At 42.2% G+C, this 21,931-nt stretch overlaps 2 protein-coding genes across 6 annotated transcripts in view; one reads left to right on the top strand and one right to left on the bottom strand.

Moving 5' to 3' along the window:
- Positions 1 to 9,609: 9,609 nt before the first annotated feature.
- Positions 9,610 to 21,931, bottom strand: part of Clec2d (C-type lectin domain family 2, member D) — a 30,172-nt gene continuing 17,850 nt past the window's right edge. For all 5 annotated transcript variants that reach the window (XM_087655498.1, XM_087655497.1, XM_087655495.1 and 2 more), the window contains 5 exons: positions 20,171 to 20,344; positions 13,238 to 13,363; positions 12,161 to 12,339; positions 11,488 to 11,594; positions 9,610 to 10,461 (listed from right to left, as the gene is read on the bottom strand). In XM_087655498.1, the coding sequence (XP_087511624.1) occupies positions 10,335 to 10,461; positions 11,488 to 11,594; positions 12,161 to 12,339; positions 13,238 to 13,363; positions 20,171 to 20,333 (702 nt within the window). In that variant the 5' untranslated portion in view covers positions 20,334 to 20,344 and the 3' untranslated portion in view covers positions 9,610 to 10,334. The remainder of the gene's footprint in view (positions 10,462 to 11,487; positions 11,595 to 12,160; positions 12,340 to 13,237; positions 13,364 to 20,170; positions 20,345 to 21,931) is intronic.
- On the top strand, positions 13,897 to 16,311 carry Ppp2r5al1 (protein phosphatase 2, regulatory subunit B', alpha like 1). The gene is made up of 2 exons (XM_087659849.1): positions 13,897 to 13,995; positions 14,474 to 16,311. Exons 1-2 carry the CDS (start codon positions 13,897 to 13,899, stop codon positions 15,359 to 15,361), a joined length of 987 nt encoding a protein of 328 aa, XP_087515975.1. The 3' UTR covers positions 15,362 to 16,311.

The following is a 21,931-nucleotide window of genomic DNA, read 5'->3' as shown; positions in this document are numbered from 1 at the left end:
GCAATGGGGCATTCACCAAAAGCATCCGATTAGCTAATCCAGATGAAAGACAAGGAATAATCCCATCTGCTGAATTACTTAACATCAGCCTTCAGCAAGGCCAGAGTTGAGCAGTTCCACAGCTGAGCACCAGATGGAGTCTAAGTCAGGTGAATGTCTGCCAAGATGAGTACAGACTGTGAACAGAAATAAAATTGTCTAGCAAATTATGAAATGTGAGAAATCCCAAGACGAAGAAAAAACTCCCATTTCTTTTTTTTCCCTTTAGGTTTTTATTGTAGTTTGAGATATGTCACATGAATGCACACCAAACCTTACAGAATCATACATAAATGTCATAATAAAAATTATACTCATCATTATTTCTTTTTAGTGTACTGTTCTTTGTATTTTTTGACAGCAGATGTTTTCTCATTCAATTTGCATGCTACTTTTTTCTTTTTTATTGGAGACTTTTTTTTACATTTCAAATGTTATTCCCTTTCCCCGTTTCTCGGCCATAAGCCCCCTATCCCATCCCCATCCCCTTCTTCTCTAAGGCTGCTCCTGTTTAGTTAACAGGTGTCCCTTATACTCCTATAAATACACAGATTGAACAGAAATGTGTTCAGCATAGTAAGAAGCATCTTTAAATTTATCATCAGAAAACAACCAAAGAGAAGTTAACATCTTGAGCTTGTAATTGGATTGTAAATTGCCAATGTTCCATTAACTCATCAGAATTCCATTAATCAATGTTAAAATCCTGAACTGTGAAATAACGATAGCATGTGTGGGATTCATTTTTAGAGCTCTGTAGGCTTTTTTCAGAGTTGCCTGTCTTTGTAGACATGCACAGATATGATTATAACTCATATTTAATTCATACTTAACATATATGGATTTCATTCAAAGTATATCACTAACATTTAACGCATATAATTATTATTCACTGCATATAATGTATATGCTAATATATATAGCTTACATTCAGTGTTATAATCTGTATTAAGTGCATATAATCTGCATTTAAAATATAGGATTAATATTTAATGTACATGGCTTATATTGACTGTATATAATATATACTAGCTATATTATTGCATACAAACTATATTCAGTGACTACAATTTTTTTTTCTTTTTTCTTTTTTTTTTTATTAACTTGAGTATTTCTTATATACATTTCGAGTGTTATTCCCTTTCCCGGTTTCCGGGCAAACATCCCCCTACCCCCTCCCCTTCTTTATGGGTGTTCCCGTCCCCATCCTCCCCCCCCCTTGCCGCCCTCCCCCCAACAATCTAGTTCACTGGGGGTTCAGTCTTAGCAAGACCCAGGGCTTCCCCTTCCACTGGTGCTCTTACTAGGATATTCATTGCTGCCTATGAGTTCAGAATCCAGGGTCAGTCCATGTATAGTCTTTAGGTAGTGGCTTAGTCCCTAGAAGCTCTGGTTGCTTGGCATTGTTGTTCATATAGGGTCTCGAGCCCCTTCAAGCTCTTCCAGTTCTTTCTCTGATTCCTTCAACGGGGGTCCTATTCTCAATTCAGTGGTTTGCTGCTGGCATACGCCTCTGTTTGCTGTATTCTGGCTGTGTCTCTTGGGAGAGATCTACATCTGGCTCCTGTCGGCCTGCACGTCTTTACTTCATCCATCTTGTCTAATTGGGTGGCTGTATATGTATGGGCCACCTGTAGGGCAGGCTCTGAATGGGTGTTCCTACAGTCTCTGTTTTAATCTTTGCCTCTCTATTCCCTGCCAAGGGTATTCTTCTTCCCCTTTTAAAGAAGGAGTGAAGCATTCACATTTTGATCATCCGTCTTGAGTTTCATTTGCTGTAGGCACCTAGGATAATTCAAGCATTTGGGCTAATAGCCACTTATCAATGAGTGCATACCATGTGTGTTTTTCTGTGATTGGGTTACCTCACTCAGGATGATATTTTCCAGTTCCAACCATTTGCCTACGAATTTCATAAACTCATTGTTTTTGATAGCTGAGTAATATTCCATTGTGTAGATGTACCACATTTTCTGTATCCATTCCTCTGTTGAAGGGCATTTGGGTTCTTTCCAACTTCTGGCTATTATAAATAAAGCTACGATGAACATAGTGGAGCACGTGTCTTTTTTATATGTTGGGGCATCTTTTGGGTATATGCCCAAGAGAGGTATAGCTGGATCCTCAGACAGTTCAATGTCCAATTTTCTGAGGAACCTCCAGACTGATTTCCAGAATGGTTGTACCAGTCCGCAATCCCACCAACAATGGAGGAGTGTTCCTCTTTCTCCGCATCCTCACCAGCATCTGCTGTCACCTGAGTTTTTGATCTTAGCCATTCTCACTGGTGTGAGGTGAAATCTAAGGGTTGTTTTAATTTGCATTTCCCTTATGACTAAAGATGTTGAACATTTCTTTAGGTGTTTCTCAGCTATTCGGCATTCCTCAGCTGTGAATTGTTTGTTTAGCTCTGAACCCCATTTTTAATAGGGTTATTTCTCTCCCTGTGGTCTAACTTCTTGAGTTCTTTGTATATTTTGGATATAAGGCCTCTATCTGTTGTAGGATTGGTAAAGATCTTTTCCCAATCTGTTGGTTGCTGTTTTGTCCTAACCACAGTGTCCTTTGCCTTACAGAAGCTTTGCAGTTTTATGAGATCCCATTTGTCGATTCTTGATCTTAGAGCATAAGCCCTTGGTGTTTTGTTGAGGAAATTTTTTCCAGTGCCCATGTGTTCCAGATGCTTCCCTAGTTTTTCTTCTATTAGTATCTGGTTTGATGTGGAGGTCCTTGATCCACTTGGACTTAAGCTTTCTACAGGGTGATAAGCATGGATCGATCGGCAGTCTTCTGCATGTTGACCTCCAGTTGAACCAGCACCATTTGCTGAAAATGCTGTCTTTTTCCATTTGATGGTTTTGGCTCCTTTGTCAAAAATCAAGTGCCCATAGGTGTGTGGGTTCATTTCTGGGTCTTCAATTCTGTTCCATTGGTCTATCTGTCTGTCTATGTACCAATACCATGCAGTTTTTATCACTATTGCTCTGTAATACTGCTTGAGTTCAGGGATAGTGATTCCCCCTGAAGTCCTTTTATTGTTGAGGATAGTTTTAGCTATCCTGGGTTTTTTGTTATTCCAGATGAATTTGCAAATTGTTCTAACTCTTTGAAGAATTGGATTGGTATTTTGATGGGGATTGCATTGAATCTGTAGATCGCTTTTGGTAAAAAGGCCATTTTTACAATATTAATCCTGCCAATCCATGAGCATGGGAGATCTTTCCATCTTCTGAGGACTTCTTCAATTTCTTTCTTCAGATTCTTGAAGTTCTTATTGTACAAATCTTTTACTTGCTTGGTTAAAGTCACATCGAGGTACTTTATATTATTTGGGTCTATTATGAAGGGTGTCGTTTCCCTAATTTCTTTCTCGGCTTGTTTCTCTTTTATGTAGAGGAAGGCTACTGATTTATTTGAGTTAATTTTATACCCAGCCACTTTGCTGAAGTTGTTTATCAGCTTTAGTAGTTCTCTGGTGGAACTTTTGGGATCACTTAAATATACTATCATATCATCTGCAACTAGTGATATTTTGACTTCTTCTTTTCCTTTCTGTATCCCCTTGACCTCCTTTTGTTGTCTGATTGCTCTGGCTAGAACTTCAAGAACTATATTGAATAAGTAGGGAGAGAGTGGGCAGCCTTGTCTAGTCCCTGATTTTAGTGGGATTGCTTCAAGTTTCTCTCCATTTAGTTTAATGTTAGCAACTGGTTTGCTGTATATGGCTTTTACTATGTTTAGGTATGGGCCTTGAATTCCTATTCTTTCCAGGACTTTTATCATGAAGGGGTGTTGAATTTTGTCAAATGCTTTCTCAGCATCTAATGAAATGATCATGTCATTTTGTTCTTTCAGTTTGTTTATATAATGGATCATGTTGATGGTTTTCTGTATATTAAACCATCCCTGCATGCCTGGGATGAAGCCTACTTGGTCATGGTGGATGATTGTTTTGATGTGCTCTTGGATTCAGTTTGCCAGAATTTTATTGAGTATTTTTGCGTCAATATTCATAAGGGAAATTGGTCTGAAGTTCTCTTTCTTTGTTGGGTCTTTATGTGGTTTAGGTATAAGAGTAATTGTGGCTTCATAGAAGGAATTTGGTAGTACTCCATCTGTTTCAATTTTGTGGAATAGTTTGGATAATATTGGTACGAGGTCTTCTATGAAGGTTTGATAGAATTCTGCACTAAACCTGTCTGGACCTGGGCTCTTTTTGGTTGGGAGACCTTTAATGACTGCTTCTATTTCCTTAGGAGTTATGGGGTTGTTTAACTGGTTTACCTGTTCCTGATTTAACTTCGGTACCTGGTATCTGTCTAGGAAACTGTCCATTTCCTGCAGATTTTCAAGTTTTGTTGAATATAGGCTTTTATAGTAAGATCTGATGATTTTTTGAATTTCCTCTGAATCTGTAGTTATGTCTCCCTTTTCATTTCTGATTTTGTTAATTTGGATACACTCTCTGTGTCCTCTCGTTAGTCTGGCTAAGGGTTTATCTATCTTGTTGATTTTCTCAAAGAACCAACTTTTGGTTCTGTTGATTCTTTCTATGGTCCTTTTTGTTTCTACTTGGTTGATTTCAGCTCTGAGTTTGATTATTTCCTGCCTTCTACTCCTCCTGGGTGTATTTGCTTCTTTTGTTCTAGAGCTTTTAGGTGTGCTGTCAAGCTGCTGACATATACTCTTTCCTGTTTCTTTCTGCAGGCACTCAGCGCTATGAGTTTTCCTCTTAGTTTGGGTATGTTGTACATTCATTTTCATTAAATTCTAAAAAGTCTTTAATTTCTTTCTTTATTTCTTCCTTGACCAGATTATCATTGAGTAGAGCATTGTTCAATTTCCATGTATATGTGGGCATTCTTCCCTTATTTTTATTGAAGACAAGTTTTAGGCTGTGGTGGTCCGATAGCACGCATGGGATTATTTCTATCTTTCTGTACTTGTTGAGGCCCGTTTTTGACCAATTATATGGTCAATTTTGGAGAAAGTACCATGAGGAGCTGAGTAGAAGGTATAACCTTTTGCTTTAGGATAGAATGTTCTATAAATATCTGTTAGGTCCATTTGGCTCATGACTTCTCTTAGTCTGTCTACGTCTCTGTTTAATTTCTGTTTCCATGATCTGTCCATTAATGAGAGTGGGGTGTTGAAGTCTCCTACTAATATTGTGTGAGGTGCAATGTGTGTTTTGAGCTTTAGCAAGGTTTCTTTTACGTAGGTAGGTGCCCTTGTATTTGGGGCATAGATATTTTGGATTGAGAGTTCACCTTGGTGGATTTTTCCTTTGATGAATATGAAGTGTCCTTCCTTATCTTTTTTGATGACTTTTAGTTGAAAATTGATTTTATTTGATATTAGAATGGCTACTCCAGCTTGCTTCTTCAGACCATTTGCTTGGAAAGTTGTTTTCCAGCCTTTCACTCTGAGGTAGTGTCTGTCTTGGTCTCTGAGGTGTGTTTCCTGTAGGCACCAGAATGCAGGGTCCTCGTTGCGTATCCAGTTTGTTAATCCATGTCTTTTTATTGGGGAGTTGAGGCCATTGATGTTGAGAGATATTAAGGAATAGTGATTATTGCTTCCTGTTACATCCATATTTGGATGTGAGGTTATGTTTGTGTGCTTTTCTTCTCTTTGTTTTGTTGCCAAGACGATTAGTTTCTTGCTTCTTCTAGGGTATAGCTTGCCTCCTTAAGTTGGGCTTTACCTTTTATTATCCTTTGTAGTGCTGGATTTGTAGAAAGATATTGTGTAAATTTGGTTTTGTCATGGAAGATCTTTGTTTCTCCATCTATGTTAATTGAGAGTTTTGCAGGATACAGTAACCTGGGCTGGCATTTGTGTTCTCTTATGGTCTGTATGACATCTGTCCAGGATCTTCTGGCTTTCATAGTTTCTGGCAAAACGTCTGGTGTAATTCTGATAGGTCTGCCTTTATATGTTAGTTGACCTTTTTCCCTTACTGCTTTTAATATTCTTTCTTTATTTTGTGCGTTTGGTGTTTTGACTATTATGCGATGGGAGGTGTTTCTTTTCTGGTCCAATCTATTTGGAGTTCTGTAGGCTTCTTGTATGCCTATGGGTATCTCTTTTTTTAGGTTAGGGAAGTTTTCTTCTATGATTTTGTTGAAGATATTTACTGGTCATTTGAGCTGGGAGTCTTCACTCTCTTCTATACCTATTATCCTTAGGTTTGATCTTCTCATTGAGTCCTGGATTTCCTGTATGTTTTGGACCAGTAGCTTTTTCCGCTTTACATTATCTTTGACAGTTGAGTCAATGATTTCTATGGAATCTTCTGCTCCTGAGATTCTCTCTTCCATCTCTTGTATTCTGTTGGTGAAGCTTGTATCTACAGCTCCTTGTCTCTTCTTTTGGTTTTCTATATCCAGGGTTGTTTCCATGTGTTCTTTCTTGATTGCTTCTATTTCCATTTTTAATTCCTTCAACTGTTTGATTGTGTTTTCCTGGAATTCTTTCAGGGATTTTTGTGACTCCTCTCTATGGGCTTCTACTTGTTTATTTATGTTTTCCTGGAATTCTTTCAGGGATTTTTGTGTCTCCTCTCTATGGGCTTCTACTTGTTCTCTAAGGGAGTTCTTCACATCTTTCTTGGAGTCCTCCAGCATCATGATCAAATATGATTTTCAAACTAGATCTTGCTTTTCTGGTGTGTTTGGATATTCCGTGTTTGCTTTGGTGGGAGAATTGGGCTCCGATGATGCCATGTAGTCTTGGTTTCTGTTGCTTGGGTTCCTGCGCTTGCCTCTCGCCATCAGATTATCTCTAGTGTTACTTTGTCCTGCTATTTCTGACAGTGGCTAAACTGTCCTATAAGCCTGTGTGTCAGGAGTGCTGTAGACCTGTTTTCCTGTTTTCTTTCAGCCAGTTATGGGGACAGAGTGTTCTGCTTTCGGGCGTGTAGTTTTTCCTATCTACAGGTCTTCAGCTGTTCCTGTGGGCCTGTGTCTGGTGTTCACCAGGCAGGTCACTTGCAGCAGAAAAGTTGGTCTTACCTGTGGTCCCAAGGCTCAAGTTTGCTCGTGGGGTGCTGCCTACGAGCTCTCTCCAGTGGCAGCAACCAGGAAGGTCTGTGCCGCCCTTTCCGGGAGCCTCTGTGCACCAGGGTTCCAGATGGCGTTTGGTGTTTTCCTCTGGTGTCAGAGATGTATGCAGAGTGCAGTCTCTTCTGGTCTCCCAGGCGTGTCTGCCTCTCTGAAGGTTTAGCTCTCCCTCCCACGAGATTTGGGTGCAGAGAACTGTTTATCCAGTCTGTCCCTCAGGTTCCGGTGGTGTCTCAGGCACAGGGGTCCTGCCGCTCCTGGGCCCTCCCCCACGGGAACCCAGAGGCTGTATACAGTTTCCTCTTGGGCCAGGGATGTGGGCAGGGGTGGGCAGTGTTGGTGGTCTCTTCCACTCTGCAGCCTCAGGAGTGCCCACCTGACCAGGCGGTGAGGTCTCTCACCCACCCACGGGGTCTGGGAGCAGAGAGCTGCTAGTGAATACAATTTATATTTAACTTGTTTAATATGTATTAGTTTATACTTTAAATTTGAGGCCATCTGCATGAAAACAAGGAATATTTACTACTTACCCACATCAGAGCTGTAAATCTGCAATGCTGTCCTCTTTGCTAGGCTGCTCCTTTACCACAACACACCATTTCTCCCCCAGTTTCTCACTGCTGCAGTCCCCTGGTGGCTCAGTGAGTGCTCAGGCAGTGAGCACACAGTGACAGAGCCTGATGGAGACCACCCCTGCAGCTTGTGACCTCCATCCCAGCTGCAGGCCTCTGTGTCACCTCTGGAACAGCTTCCTTTCACCTTCTCTCTTATTCCTCAAAATTTCTCAGACAGGTTTTTCCTCTCTGAAACTCCACTCTTCTCTCCTTGCTGACTTAAAGTCTTATCTCAACCTTCTTCATGGTTACTGAATTTATTGTACCTTCCTCATATTCCTTTTCATGAGCTCCCTTATCTACATTTTCCTACGGATCCTCCCAGTACAAGTAAGGCTGATTATAGGAAGGTTAAAAAAAATGTGAAAAACAGGTATAAAAAGGTTGCTTTGTGAACACCAGCCCTCTGCACATATATGTCTCACAGCCTAAAATACTACCAAAATGAAAGACCAAATTAACTCAAACTTTAGAGGAATTTTCTCCCCTTACTCAACAGCCTTTTTTTTTTTACATTCCTTTTTATCCTTTGCCAATTCCCAAAATCTATAATGAATGCTTACTGATGACTTCTAAGAAAGACTAAAAAAATTTTTGTCCATTCTATGGTTTAAAAATTCTGACTTCTTTTCTCTTTAACTCTGCATGAGTAAATGTTATCCCTCTCAGTGAACTTAACTCTTTCTTACTATTCTGTGCTAAGAACTTAATTCTTGCTTAATGTTTTACTACTTGTACATTAATAAGCACTAATATCTGGAAATTAACACATGCTGCTTAGCAACTAGGAATTAAGTGAACAGATTGATTTCTGGTGGTCCTTAAGGGAAGGGAAAAAATTAAGTTGCTTTATTCAGACAAATATGCACAGTCACTTACACTTTCAAACATTCATACACACACATTCTCTCTGGCCAGGCCACACCTTCAGTCACTATCAACTCCACATATATTCATACATGTTTACATACATACTCATGCACTTATACACATGCTGCGGAAAAGAAATACTAAGCATAGATAGCTTGTCATTTTTCCCTGTAATGGAGAGTATTTTTTGTAAGAGCCTTATGCAATGAGTTTCTAAGCAGAGTTACACCATTGCAAGAAGGTTTACTCACCAAAGTTCCAGCCGTTTTGCAAAAATTATATTCCTTACTCAGTGTCCTGTAATTGGAGGCCACTTATCAAAGTCTAGTGTGTTGCTGTCCTAAGGGTAGAATCACATTAGCAGACCACAAGGGATACACAGAATAACAATACATATTTTATTGGATATTCCAACATCTTTTATACAAAAAACACAATAAATATTTGCCATGATTTCTTATTCCTACCAGGTGCTGTTTACTTAGCCATAGCTTCTCTTGGTCAAGGTGACCCAAACCTCTTTGCAGACTGAGAAATCTGTCTGCAGTCCAACTCTTTGCTGTGATGTCTAATTAAACCATAAACAAAGTTATTTCTCTTGAGAAAAGGAACAGGAAGGCCACTTCCTCAGGTTTGCAGCTTTCTTGGCACAGCACCAGGATCCTCTGCTTGAGACATGGTGCTCCTTTTTATTTTTAGCTTTTTTCATTCGAAAGCTCTTGAAGAGCCAGAAAAATTGAATGAGACCATGAGGTCCCCATGACAAAAACTTTCTAAGCTGCTACGGCTAAATTCACCGCGTGTCTTGCTACTTTCGGATCGCTGCTACCTCGAACTTTCTTGCTCACTACCCTGAGACTTTATGGCCGCTTATTTCCCTCGGTCTTTATGGTCCCACCTTACCTTGGCAACTTACCAGCGCTGCCCTGACTGCAAGAAGTTCTGATCTCAGGAGGTCCCCGTACAGACCACCACTTGTCTCGACCAACCTCGACCAGCAAGGAAGACACGACCAGAGGCGATCTTCTTCAAGCAGTTTATTCAGGAACCTTGATACAATCATCTACTACCCCAGGGAATGCCCTACATCAGCTTATGTATCCAACACCAACCAACCCCAACGTGCCACATGGGTCATGCAGACAGGCTGTCACTATGCTGAACCTAGCAGGCCAGGCAGGCATAGTCAAATAAGGACTTGTTTACTACAAGGAGCGCTCACTGTTGGGAGGGTGGAAGGCGGAAACCAGCACCATTTTGAGGCACGGCATGTCGCAGCTCCCTACAGTTGGCCTCACTATGAGAGGATGCACCTAATCCTGTACAGTCCTAAAGTCCAAGAGAAGGGAAATACTCAGAGTGGGGTGGGGGAACATCTCTTCAGAAGTAAAGATGAAGGGGTATGGAGTGAAGAACTCTAGAAGGGGGAACAAGGAGGGGACGGTATTTGGAATATAAATAAATAATATAATTTAAATGAGAGAAAAAAGAAAGTAGAGATAACTAATACTGACATGATTCAGTTTATGTTTAAGATGTGAGAACCAGCTCATACCTGAATACCTATTTAATATAGAACAATTCATGATCTCCCAAGCAAAATATGCCTCAGTTGTTATCTTAGATGTCACCACACATTATGAATTGAAGATGATTTTAGCAGATTGTTCATGATTCAGGCACTGTAGATACCATGTTCTGTGTTCCTCATGACTGCTAGGACAAACTCTCAACCAAGGACACAAAACTACAGGCACTGTGAGGTGTAGCTGTTGGGCTTCCTACAAATCGACTTCCTCACTATATAACCCCTGCCACTGCTGAACCCATTGTCACTCAGGAAACCATGTTTTTCATCTCCTCCGATGGAAACCCTAAAGCAAATAGAAAGAAAAAGGATTTCTGCAGAGTCTGCCATTGCATTCACTCCCGCAATCGTCTCTCTCATCTTCACTTATTTACAATATGGATCAGAAGCACAGTCCACCGCACTCCCATACACTAGTTTTCATGTAGGAATTTTTACATCATGAGGGGTTGACTTGATCAGGACACCTCACCTCTGTCACTCACACATGTTGAACCCTGTAATGTGTGTACAATGTTCGCTGCCACGTTCATGTGAATGGCAGCAGTGGGTGGCCTCACAAGGGTGATTGTGAGTGCTCTCTTGAACTATTTTACAGATGAATAAAAGTGAAAGAAAATGCATCACTTAGTAAATTGTTGAAACGTCTTATGGAGGTGGCTGGTTCTGTATTTTACCATTCCAGTACAATGGGTCTGTTCAAAATGGCTGTGCTCACATCCAAACTGTCTCCAGCGCTCTTTGATGACAACAACTTAGGGAGATTCTCAAGGTTCCTGGAGTCTCTACTTCCGTGACCAGGTAAAACCATGCAAACAGAGGACTGATAATTCTCAGATTTGCAGTTTTGAAGCAGCTTCCTAGGGTTTTAGAGCCTTTGGTGGCCAACAGCAGGCCTGGTTACATCACACCACGGAAGTTATCATCAACTAAAGATTTTCAAGATGTGATGCAGTATCTACCCTTGATGCCATGGTAGTGATAAATATTTGGAGTGAAATAACAATCTCTAAATATGTCAAGGAGATGGCTAATAAGAGGGAGAGGATCCAATTGATTTAAAATTTTCAGGAGGTGGAGTTTCCTAGAGATTGGCCATTGCATGAGGCACACAACTTATATCCAGGGCACACTCCCAGCCAAAGTCTCCATTTTTTTCTTCCTTCCCAGTACATGATCATCTTATAGCCACAACACACACACACACACACACACATACACACACACACACACACACACACACACACACACACACACACACCACCTCACAACACATGAACACAGTAGAAGAAAAAAACATTGTGAAACATACGAGTTGTTATACTCAGTGTTGTCTGTCCACTTCCAAGGGTGCGCTGATGACTCTCTGTGCAGACCGAACCAGTAACCTGAACTCCCTTTGTATCTCCTTAGGAAATTCTGTCATAAAACACAAGAAGCCGAGAATGCATGTGTCTCTGTTTCAGATGATCCTGGAATCTCTCCACAGCTTCCTCTAGAGATAACAGGAGGGAGGAACTGAGGGGCACAGATTTGGAGCTGTACTAGTCACCAGTGGTCAGTGGATCCACTTGACATCTGTAATTCTAAAGACCCTCATTTGAACTAAAGTACCCAATGTAACAACATGTTCCTGTGTGGCCAGGAGAGGTCTGGGTTAACCTTCCACTGCAGTTATTAACAGTTGTCTCCTGTATACAACATGGGTCAGCTTAGAGGAAAACGCCCATGACCATGCGGTATCCAGTAAAATGGCAGATCTGACCTTCCAGCTGACTGTGAGCGCTGTGTGAGAGAATGTTTCCTGGATGTCTCAGGGCTCCAGTCAGGAGTCAAGCATCAGCAAATGGCACGCACTCACACGTGCCCCGTGTCTCCATGTGCATGGGATGGGATCCTTCCTCATGGTTCAGTGGTAACCTCTCTATCTCAAGGGAGAGCAATATGCAACAGAACAGACAAACCAATCCCTGCCCCCTTCTTACCAGCTCCTCCTCGGTGTCAAATCGTGCTAGCTCGGCCCCTTGTTCCTTACAGAGGGTCTGGCTCAATGTCCAGTTACTTGGTATTTCATTAAAATAAAAACATTTATTTCCAACTCCAATCCAGTTTCTCGGGCAAGCAGCATAAGTATTTATGGTTGAGATCTGTGCTGTCTTTTTTACTAAAATGCAGACAATACAAGGAATCATAACAAGCATGTCTTCTCTCTTTATGGATTACCCTCCTGAGCTCTGCTGTGAGGTGTGAATTGGATTGTAGCTTTCCTAACTGATCTCATGGAGTCCTCTCCTGAGCATGATGGGCCTTTATCTAAAGGCCTCACACCTTGAGCCTTTGTCCCATTCTCTCTCAGGTGCTCACTGACAGTAGGGTTCCCAGGAAGTGCATTTCTACAATAGCCTCACTCCTGAGCTTTGGATGACTGATTACTACAGTAGAGATGGCTACAGCAGCAGGCACTCTGGATGGACAACTATTGACAGCCAGCCTACTAATTGGGAGAGCAGTGAGGATTTTGCATAGTGTACACAGTGTGGATGCGTTGCACTAAAGGATCATTCACACACTTAAGAGGACAGTGCAAGATTTTAATTACAGTATGATGAACACTGTGGTACTAAAATCCTATAAATTTATTACTTCAAAAACTTTCCATTTAACTTTCAAAATCCAATTGAGCTTGATAACTAAACCCATGGGTCATGGTGGGAGGCACTGTATCTTTCTGGCGATATTACTCTTCTCTGTCCTCACCTTTTGAGATTTCCTCTGCCTTGGACAGTTCCCCCAGGTGTACCATGTCCCCTACATCTCTGTCTAGAGCCTGCTGGATGTCAGCTTCCCAGGGAGGCTGAGCCTGGCCTCCTGTGCACACCACAGCCTGGGCTGTTCCTTCACTGCATCTTCCTGCTAGAACCTAAGTCCCCAGAGAACAGGAACTTCCTGTGTGTTTTCTCTGGAGCCCTTCCCACAATGCCTGGCTCACAGCGCTCAGTGAGTATAACTGACAATGTGGATGTGGACAGAGGGACGCAGGATTTGGAGAGTGAGTCACTCACCTGACAAAGCAACAGAAAGAGCAACTACAGCTACACTGAGGACAATGATCACTACGTAGCAGCAGTAAAGCCCAGCAGGATACTCCAGGGGGATGTTTCTGGGAAGCTTTCCTTGGAGCATTTTACCTGTAAAATATGAATATAATAATGCCAATTTCAATAATTTGTTAAGTAAAATAAAATAAATTCACCACAAACCTGCTTAACAATTGCCTATAAATTCCTGCAAGGCTTCTACCAACACTTTTAAAGAAGACCCTGGTCTACAAAGGATGTTGTTGGTAGAAAGAAGTCTAGAGAGGATAGAAACAGAGTTTCTGCAGGGACTCTTCTGCTGACTGAGGTCTGGGTGAATAGTGAAAGTTCAATAGTAGAGGGAGTGGAGATCCCAGTGAAATGCAAACAACTGAACTATGGATGTGGATCCATGAAAAGAACCCTGGTTAGAAGGGATAATGGAAATATTAGAAATAAACACTGATGTCATTAGGTGTATTAACAAAATTAGAAAAGAGGGGAAACTATAAATATCTCAATAAATAAGTAACATTATGTGAAAAATAGCAGTGCAAGGAACTTCCTCAACCCTACAAAAGTTATCCATTAACAGCAAAATAGTAAGTCCAACTTCAGTCAGCTTCATTCTCAATGCTGCAATTATGAATGTTTCCCAGGGATCAGAAGCAAGAATCCAATGTCTGCGCATTCCTCCAGGTAGACTTTTGCCAGGAGGTCCTCACAAGGACAAAGAAATAGGGGCAAGTGTCTAGAGAATGGCTCAGCTGTGAAGATCGCTGTACCTCTTCCAGAGAACCCGGGTTCAAGTCCTACAACCCACAAGGTAGCTGACAACAATGCACGGCTCCAGTTCCGGGGATCCATTGCCTCTTCGGGCTTCTGTAGGCCCCAGGCATTCATGAGATGCACAAACATGCAGGCAAACAGCCATGTACATGAAAGGAGTTCCTTAAAGAACGAAAGAAGCCTTACACTTCTCAGAAACAGGTGAAACTCTTTCTCCTCACAGATGACATGGTTCTATCTACATAACAATTCTAATCTATCTGCCAAAGACTACTGGATGTAAAATATGAGTTTACAAAGCTGTAGGATGGGGCAGCACTGGAAGTCAGTTATTTTTTCCTGTCAAGTGGAAATTACTATTTTTGACAGCACTTTTTACAGTAATGACAAAAAAAGCCATTGAATTACAAATATAAAAATGGGGTGTTCAAGCTCCTGGAGCTTTTCGACAGTGAAGACCCAGGAGAGCGTGACTTCCTGAAGACCGTCCTGTACCGGATTTATGGGAAGTTCCTGGGAATGAGGGCGTTCATCAGAAAGCAAACCAACAACATCTTCCTCAGGTTTATCTATGAAACGGAGCATTTCAATGGAGTGGCTGAGCTCCTTGAAATACTGGGAAGTATCATCAATGGCTTTGCGTTGCCACTGAAAGCAGAACATAAGCAGTTTCTAATGAAGGTTCTTATTCCTATGCATACTGCAAAAGGACTGGCTCTGTTTCATGCTCAGCTGGCCTACTGTGTTGTGCAGTTCCTGGAGAAAGACACGACACTGACGGAGCCGGTGATCAGAGGACTCCTGAAATTTTGGCCAAAAACATGCAGTCAGAAAGAGGTGATGTTTTTAGGAGAAATTGAAGAGATCTTAGACGTCATTGAGCCAACACAATTCAAAAAGATTGAAGAGCCGCTTTTTAAACAGATATCCAAGTGTGTCTCCAGTTCTCACTTCCAGGTTGCAGAGAGAGCACTGTACTTCTGGAATAACGAATACATTCTCAGTTTGATTGAGGAGAACATCGATAAGATCCTGCCCATCATGTTTGCCAGTTTGTATAAAATTTCCAAAGAACACTGGAATCAGACTATTGTAGCTCTGGTATACAACGTGCTGAAAACCCTAATGGAGATGAACGGGAAGCTTTTTGATGACCTTACTAGTTCCTACAAGGCTGAAAGACAGAGAGAGAAGAAGAAAGAACTGGAACGCGAAGAATTATGGAAAAAGTTAGAAGAGTTGAAGCTGAAGAAGGCTCTAGAGAAACAGAACAATGCTTACAACATGCACAGTATTCTCAGCAATACCAGTGCCCAGTAAAAGGTCAGCTCCCCCTGCTGGGCGGCAGTGTTGTACACTCTTGGAATATATAAAAACTTCAAAGCCAAACCTCATCAGTATAATGTAATTAGGAGGCCAGTTTTTCCTGGCAAGCGTAAGCGAAAGAGATAAGGACTAAACATAGCCCTGTGCTGTGCCACGGCCACAGTATATTGTAAACTTTGTCTAATCATGGAGTGTCACTGTCATCTGTTGAGTGAGGTGACTGTGGGAGTGGCGTGAGTCACACGACTTAGCCCAGGTGTGCTGCACACACAGATCAAGCCGGCCTCTGCACACTTCCTTTATCATGTGCTTTCACAGTGCTGCACACCTTGGGTACTTCTGAGGAAAGAACCTTCCTTCATGAGAAAAGCTGAGGTGTTGCCCTTCCCTTCCCCTCTCCTAGAGAGGTGGACGGGGAGATAAAGGCCCAGCCTCATTAAAGATACTGCCATACTCTGGGTTTTGCAACATCTTGCGTTTCCAGGCTTCCGAAGCACAAAGTATTAAAAGCTGGGGGGAAGTAAACCAAATGTTGACTGTTCCCAAATCCCCTGCAGCAGCAGCACCCGGAGCGTGCGCAGAGCAGCACGGGCGGGTGGACCCTAGCTCACCTCCTTCATTCCTCCAAGGCTGGAGGCAGGGCCTTCCCAGTCCTCAACCTGCCCCTCCCAGGCCTGCCTGCAGGGTGAAGGAGGCCCTGGGTCCCACAGTGTGATGCGGACTGCTAGCTATCACTGCCTGGCTTTGTGTAAGGGAAATGCAGTGGGCAAACTCTGAATTGACTGCGTAGAAGCGTTGTATGTTTTTACCTGGTCGGGTATTTTTCACACCTGTTGTTATCAGTACCATTCCAACCTCTTGCCTTGCAGTTGTATGGAAAACCGTTTTATAATGAAAGATCTTCACTGGGGATTGAGCAGCATTTAATAAAGTCTATGTTTGTATTTTGAAAAAAAATGGGGTGTTCATAATCAGCATAGAAAGACTACATGTACATTCATGAAGATAAAGACAGGAAAGTTGGCTCAGTGGTTAAGAGTTAGCTTGTCAACTTGTGGTTAACTTGTTATTGCAGAGGACCTGGGTTCAAGTTTAGCACACATATAACAACTCCCACACCTCTGTAATTCCACATTCTGGAAATCTGACACCTTTTCATGACCTCGGTAGGTACTAGGTATTCACATGATCCATAGATATGTATGCAGGCCAAACACTCATTCATTTTACATTATGAAAATAAAACAGAAAGAAAGCAAGGCAAGTCTAAAGACAGAATAAACTGGGAATTCTCCATATTCTTCATGTGTCAACAATTCCTGAACAAGTTTATATGTGTAACATATTCCTGGGGAGTGGTTGCCTTCAGAAAAAAAATGTAATAACATGAAGTTATATGAAAATTACTGTGAAAATTAAAAAGACAACAGAATAATGAAACATGATTCTGAAAAAGAGAAGGTCAAAATAAGAAAAATCTCAGTGCCTAATCAGCCTGGTGCTATAAACAGAGTAGGCACTGAAACAACACAGCAGAAAACAGGACTCCAGAATGACGTCAGACACGTGTTGTCAACAGACACTTAACAGATGAATGATTTCTAAGCAGGGAAAGGGTGACATCGCTCCAGTATGTGCCACTGAAACAACCTGCTGACTGACTGCTAAAAAAGGGAGGATTCGAGACTACTACAGTCCATCTGTGGACTTATAGACCCAAGCACAAACTTTAATATTTTAAAGTCATTTGATTTTTTAGAAAAGTAAGGGAGAATGTTTGTGAACTTGGCTTGGGCAAAAATCATCTCAGATAAAAGACCAAAATCACTGTGAGCTAGCAAGATGGTTAAATATTGATGGTGATGTAGATGTTGAAACAGATCTAACACCTTTTTGAGGCAGAATTGTGCAGCTACTACAAAGCTGTTTGTCAGTGTAAAATACGATACACTCCCATCCTGCCCACATGTCCCCACGCTAGAAAGGACAGCCTGCATTTAAATTTCAAGAAATCTGTTTGTGACTGTTTGCAGCAGCTTAAGGGTCCCTGTATGAATGACACATTTGTGACCACTGAAATATCCCCAAGCTGATGACAAGGTAAACCTCTCAACACAAGAAACTACCCCGACTGTATGCCTGTGTGCCCTTTCTCATGCCACTTTAACAAGACAAATGTCCCATAGGCTCCTAACCCAAAATGTCTGTATACTAAGCCAGCCAGCAAGCTTATGCAAACCTGAGGTCAGAGAGCTACAGGATGAGGTCCCCTTTGCAGTTTCCTTTGAGAAGAGACCCCCAACTGCCACTACTCACTTCCTCCCCTCACTTCTCTATTAGTTTCTGAAAGCTTTCCATAACCTCTCTGTATAACACTTGCTGGTGAGATTCTTGAGTAATTCTGAATTGAGAGCACAGTTCTGGGTAACCTGTGCTGTGGATACGGTCTCTCAGCATCTCCCCGAAGTGCTTGTTCCTGACAGGCTACTGCTAGGCACTGCACTGTGAGTGATGAGCAGAGGAGGTTGCTCTGACAAGATGGAGGAACTGAGGCAGGATTCTCTGCTTCATGGATCTACTGTACGGCGTCTGCAAAGGTGAGTACTTAAGGCTGCAGCAGAGGAGCAGTGAGTGAGTCTCCAATAGACAATGGGGAGAGTAGGGGAGGGTAGGGGGTCTGCATATACTTTTAATATTGTTTTAGTCTTATTTATTTTATGTGTAAGAATGCTTTTTTTGGCATGTATGTATGTATGTATGTATGTATGTATGTATGTATACTCCATGCATGCCTAGTGTTAGTGGAGCTCAGAAAATATGTTGGATCCCTGGAATTGGAGTTACAGGTTGGTATGTGAGCCACCATATGGGTGCTGGGAATCAAACCCTAGTCCTCTGCAAGAGAAATAAATGGTTGAGCCAACTCTCCAGACTCTCTCTCTCTCTCTCTCTCTCTATATATATATATATATATATATATATATATATATATACATATATATGTATATATATACATATATATGTATATATATATGCTGAATGCATGATTCTATGTTTCAAAATTGAGGGAAAAGTATACACGTGTATTAATTTTACTAAGTGCAGATTATAGCTTTTAAAAAGTTTCCACTGACTTTAGCCATTGCATTTTGCTCATTTTCACACACATAAAACACCAGGAAGCTTCTATCAAATGAACAACGAAGAAAAAGGACACTTAGGATGAGAAGGCTTTAAGCACTGAACTGTGTGTGGCCTTTGGAATTTGGATCCACACAGAACTCTCACAATTCATTCTTAATAGTTATAAAACGTATTTAAAGACAGCATAAGAACTTCTCATGTGCTCACTTCCTGCTCCACCATTTCTCAGCCATGAGTTGCTGTGAGCAATGGAGTTCCCCTGTGAGCGCTCCTCTGATCTCCTCACACTCCCTACAGAAAGCACATCTTGGGAGATTTCTAAACCCCTTCATATTGTAAAGGAGTGGTTTCATTGTGATTTCTACTTCTGCATCATGCTTTAAAAAATCTTTCTGAATTCAAGAAAATAGTGTAAAGTCCTGTCTGATTTTAGTCATCTCCTCTAGGAAGAACAATGTTGGAATTTCAGTGCCTGACTAATCTGTCTCAGCATGTCACCCAGGTGCACCTACGTTGTCACATAAGACACCACCCAACCGTATCTTATTAATGCATAACATTACATTGTATATGAGTTCGCAATTTTTCCACACTCATCCACTGATAGATGCTGATGTATGTTTCATTGGAGTCTCTGACTTGGCAGACACCCTCCCCTCCCACAGTCCAGCTATGGCACCAAAAGCCCAGCTCAGCTTTCCTGGCAGCTGTAGCAACCTTCTCCCCTAGCTAGGTGACCTCACTTGGGCATAAGCCCAGCTGTGGCAGACAGGTCATTTTCCTTCACCTACAATCTATACATAAACTTCCCTGTCACAGCCGGGGCAGGACTTCTTCCGTCTTGTCCCTTGAGACTGGTGAACTTGCCCTGGAGCTGTTGTGAAATAAATATTCCTTTCTACTTATCATTTAGCTTGAATTGACTTATGACGTCAGCAGAGAAACCCATTAGTGTGTTCCATGAGCTGACTATTGTAAACAGTGTTACAACAAACAACAAACAAGCAAGTAAACATATCTCTTACCAGGGGCTGGAGGATTAGAGAGGGAGGACGTATTATATTTCTATAACTTGGTATCAGATCTGGGGTTCAAAGGCACAGAAGGATGAATACTGCTCAGGATAATGGAAATGATGTTTAAAGCCAGCCCAAGGGATTTTGAAAATAGTCATCACAATGACCCAAGAGCATGATCGTTAATTTTAATGTGTCAATCAAAACACCACAACCTACTCTGGCTATGGATTTGCTCACCAGCAGGGACCAACACTGGAAGAAGATGAAAAAGCTGCCATTTTAGAATTTCACCATTTTATGTTATTAGTCCGGGCTCTCTTAGGGCCCTCTGGTGGCTATCTAGACCCTAGGCCCTCAGAAGCACCTGGCTTATCGGAGAAACAATAGTTATTTATTACTCATGAGATTTCTCTTTGGGTATTAGTCAGAGGAGGTCAAAGGTTGGAGAAGCTGTGGTGCCTTGAGAGAGCCTGGTCTGCAGACAGCAGAGAGAGTGACTTTCACTGAATTCAGCTTTATGGACCTTGGCCACTGCTGTGAAGGCCAGATTGCCATTTTTATCCCATTAAAAAAAGTCTGAGGAGCAAAGGAAATCTTTACTTTTGTAAGTTTTCCCACCACAACAGGAGCTCTGACTTACTGTGAGGAATTCTTGACTCTGTGGAACCTGACAATGACTCAGAGGCAGAGGCAGCAGACGGACCACAGCTGCTACTCTGCCTCAAGGAGGTCTGTCCTTCATTCTGTGTAAGGGTCCTGGAGAGGAGTGGGGGAGGATCCTGTAGGTGTGCACTGGACGGCATTGATTACGTCCCTAGGATTCAAGGGAGACATGGTTAGATCTCCCTCCCCTTCAGCTTGTCCCCTACCTCCCAGAACAGTGTTTCCAACCATCACAGCAGGTAGGCTGTCCAGTCTGGAGGAGCTTGGCCTGAGATCCTCAGGCTGACACTCGGCCCCGGAATTAGCAATAATGGGGAACTCTGTGCTTCAAGAAGTTTGCTATTTTATTCCTAAACAAAAATATTAAGGTGGGGGGTGGATCATGGCTCAGCAGTGGAGGGCACTTGCGCCCTTGTAGAGAGAGGACTTGGTTCATTCCCAGCATCCACAAGGTGGCTCACAACTGTTGAAGTCGGCTTCCAGATGATTTAACACTTTCTTCTGACCTCTGTGCATGCATGACCAGGCATGCCCGCAGTGCACACAGACATACAGGAAAAGCACACATACACATAAAATATGTTTTTTTTTAATTAAAGGGGAAGAGAGTTAAAGAATAAAGTATAATTTCTTTCAAAATGGAGAAGATGCAGTTTTAAGTAGAAATCTTAAATGTTCTTTTCTCATTATTTATTATGAACTTAAACTACAGATTGCTTTACAGGAGGGATAAATCTCACACCCCCACCCTACTGAAAAAAACCTGAGATACAGTATCCAACACTAGGACCAAGATTGTTCCCTGAGGCCACAAGAGTCATTTAAGGCCAGAAAGTGTCCTAAGGAAGAGGGAGAATTTCTGACAGCTTGGAAGTTTGGGGAAGGAGGAATACACCCCTACTGTGGAGTCTGAAATGGGAAGTAGGGTTTGGAGGAGGGTGTGGGTGGGGTGCCAGGATGAGACTGAGCCCATCCAAGGTCATCCAGTGAATCCTGGAAGAATCCGGAAACCTACTTAAAAGAGCCATTTTCCTGTGCAGAAGTAGGGAACTCAAAATCAAGTATGTGGCCAGCGCAGCAAGCCAGTGGAAAACTCGGTCATTCTGAAAGGGAAATTCCCCAAGGAAAATCTGAGGGAATCAGTAAGAGTGCTGTGCCAGGACTGGGTTTGTGGGGGCCGGGGTTTGTGAGGGAGGGGGTTGAGGGTGGGGGATCGAAGATGATAATTTCAAACTTAACACTTTACAACACCTGCAGCTGCCCTCATGGCTGCTGCACTTTAATTACACTGACTGATAACTATAAATCCCAGCCTAGCTTCTTTAGTTTAGTTTACATTTCATTAAGTACATATGGTTTTCTCCGGTTTCCAAGCAATCTGTGGAGGGAGGCTCCGCACCTTCTTCTTGCTGAAGCAATGCGACTCTGATTAATGAAGATATTGGAAGAGCAGGACAGTTTGTGGGTGGAGTTTAAATTGGCTGACCTGGAACCTCCAGTGATTGGGCGCATACCTAGGTCTGACAACAGGGTCCAGAAATAAAAATAGGGGGCAGGCCAGTGGAAGGGGAAGCCCTGGGTCCTGCTAAGACTGAACCCCCAGTGAACTAGACTATGGGGGGGGAGGGCGGCAATGGGGGGAGGGTTGGGAGGGGAACACCCATAAGGAAGGGGAGGGGGGAGGGGGATGTTTGCCCGGAAACCGGGAAAGGGAATAACACTCGAAATGTATATAAGA

The sequence above is a fragment of the Rattus norvegicus genome, chromosome 4 (genome assembly GCF_021556685.1).
Source record: "Rattus norvegicus strain SHRSP/BbbUtx chromosome 4, alternate assembly SHRSP_T2T, whole genome shotgun sequence".
Lineage (NCBI taxonomy): Eukaryota > Metazoa > Chordata > Mammalia > Rodentia > Muridae > Rattus > Rattus norvegicus.
This window is presented reverse-complemented; position numbering and strand designations above follow the sequence as displayed.

Bases quoted from the DNA above. Each gene is read 5' to 3' on its own strand.
- Ppp2r5al1 (XM_087659849.1), top strand. From the start codon at position 13,897: ATGAATGTTTCCCAGGGATCAGAAGCAAGAATCCAATGTCTGCGCATT. The intron at 13,996-14,473 runs GCAAGTGTCTAG...GGGGTGTTCAAG, and splicing joins ACAAGGACAAAGAAATAGGG to CTCCTGGAGCTTTTCGACAG.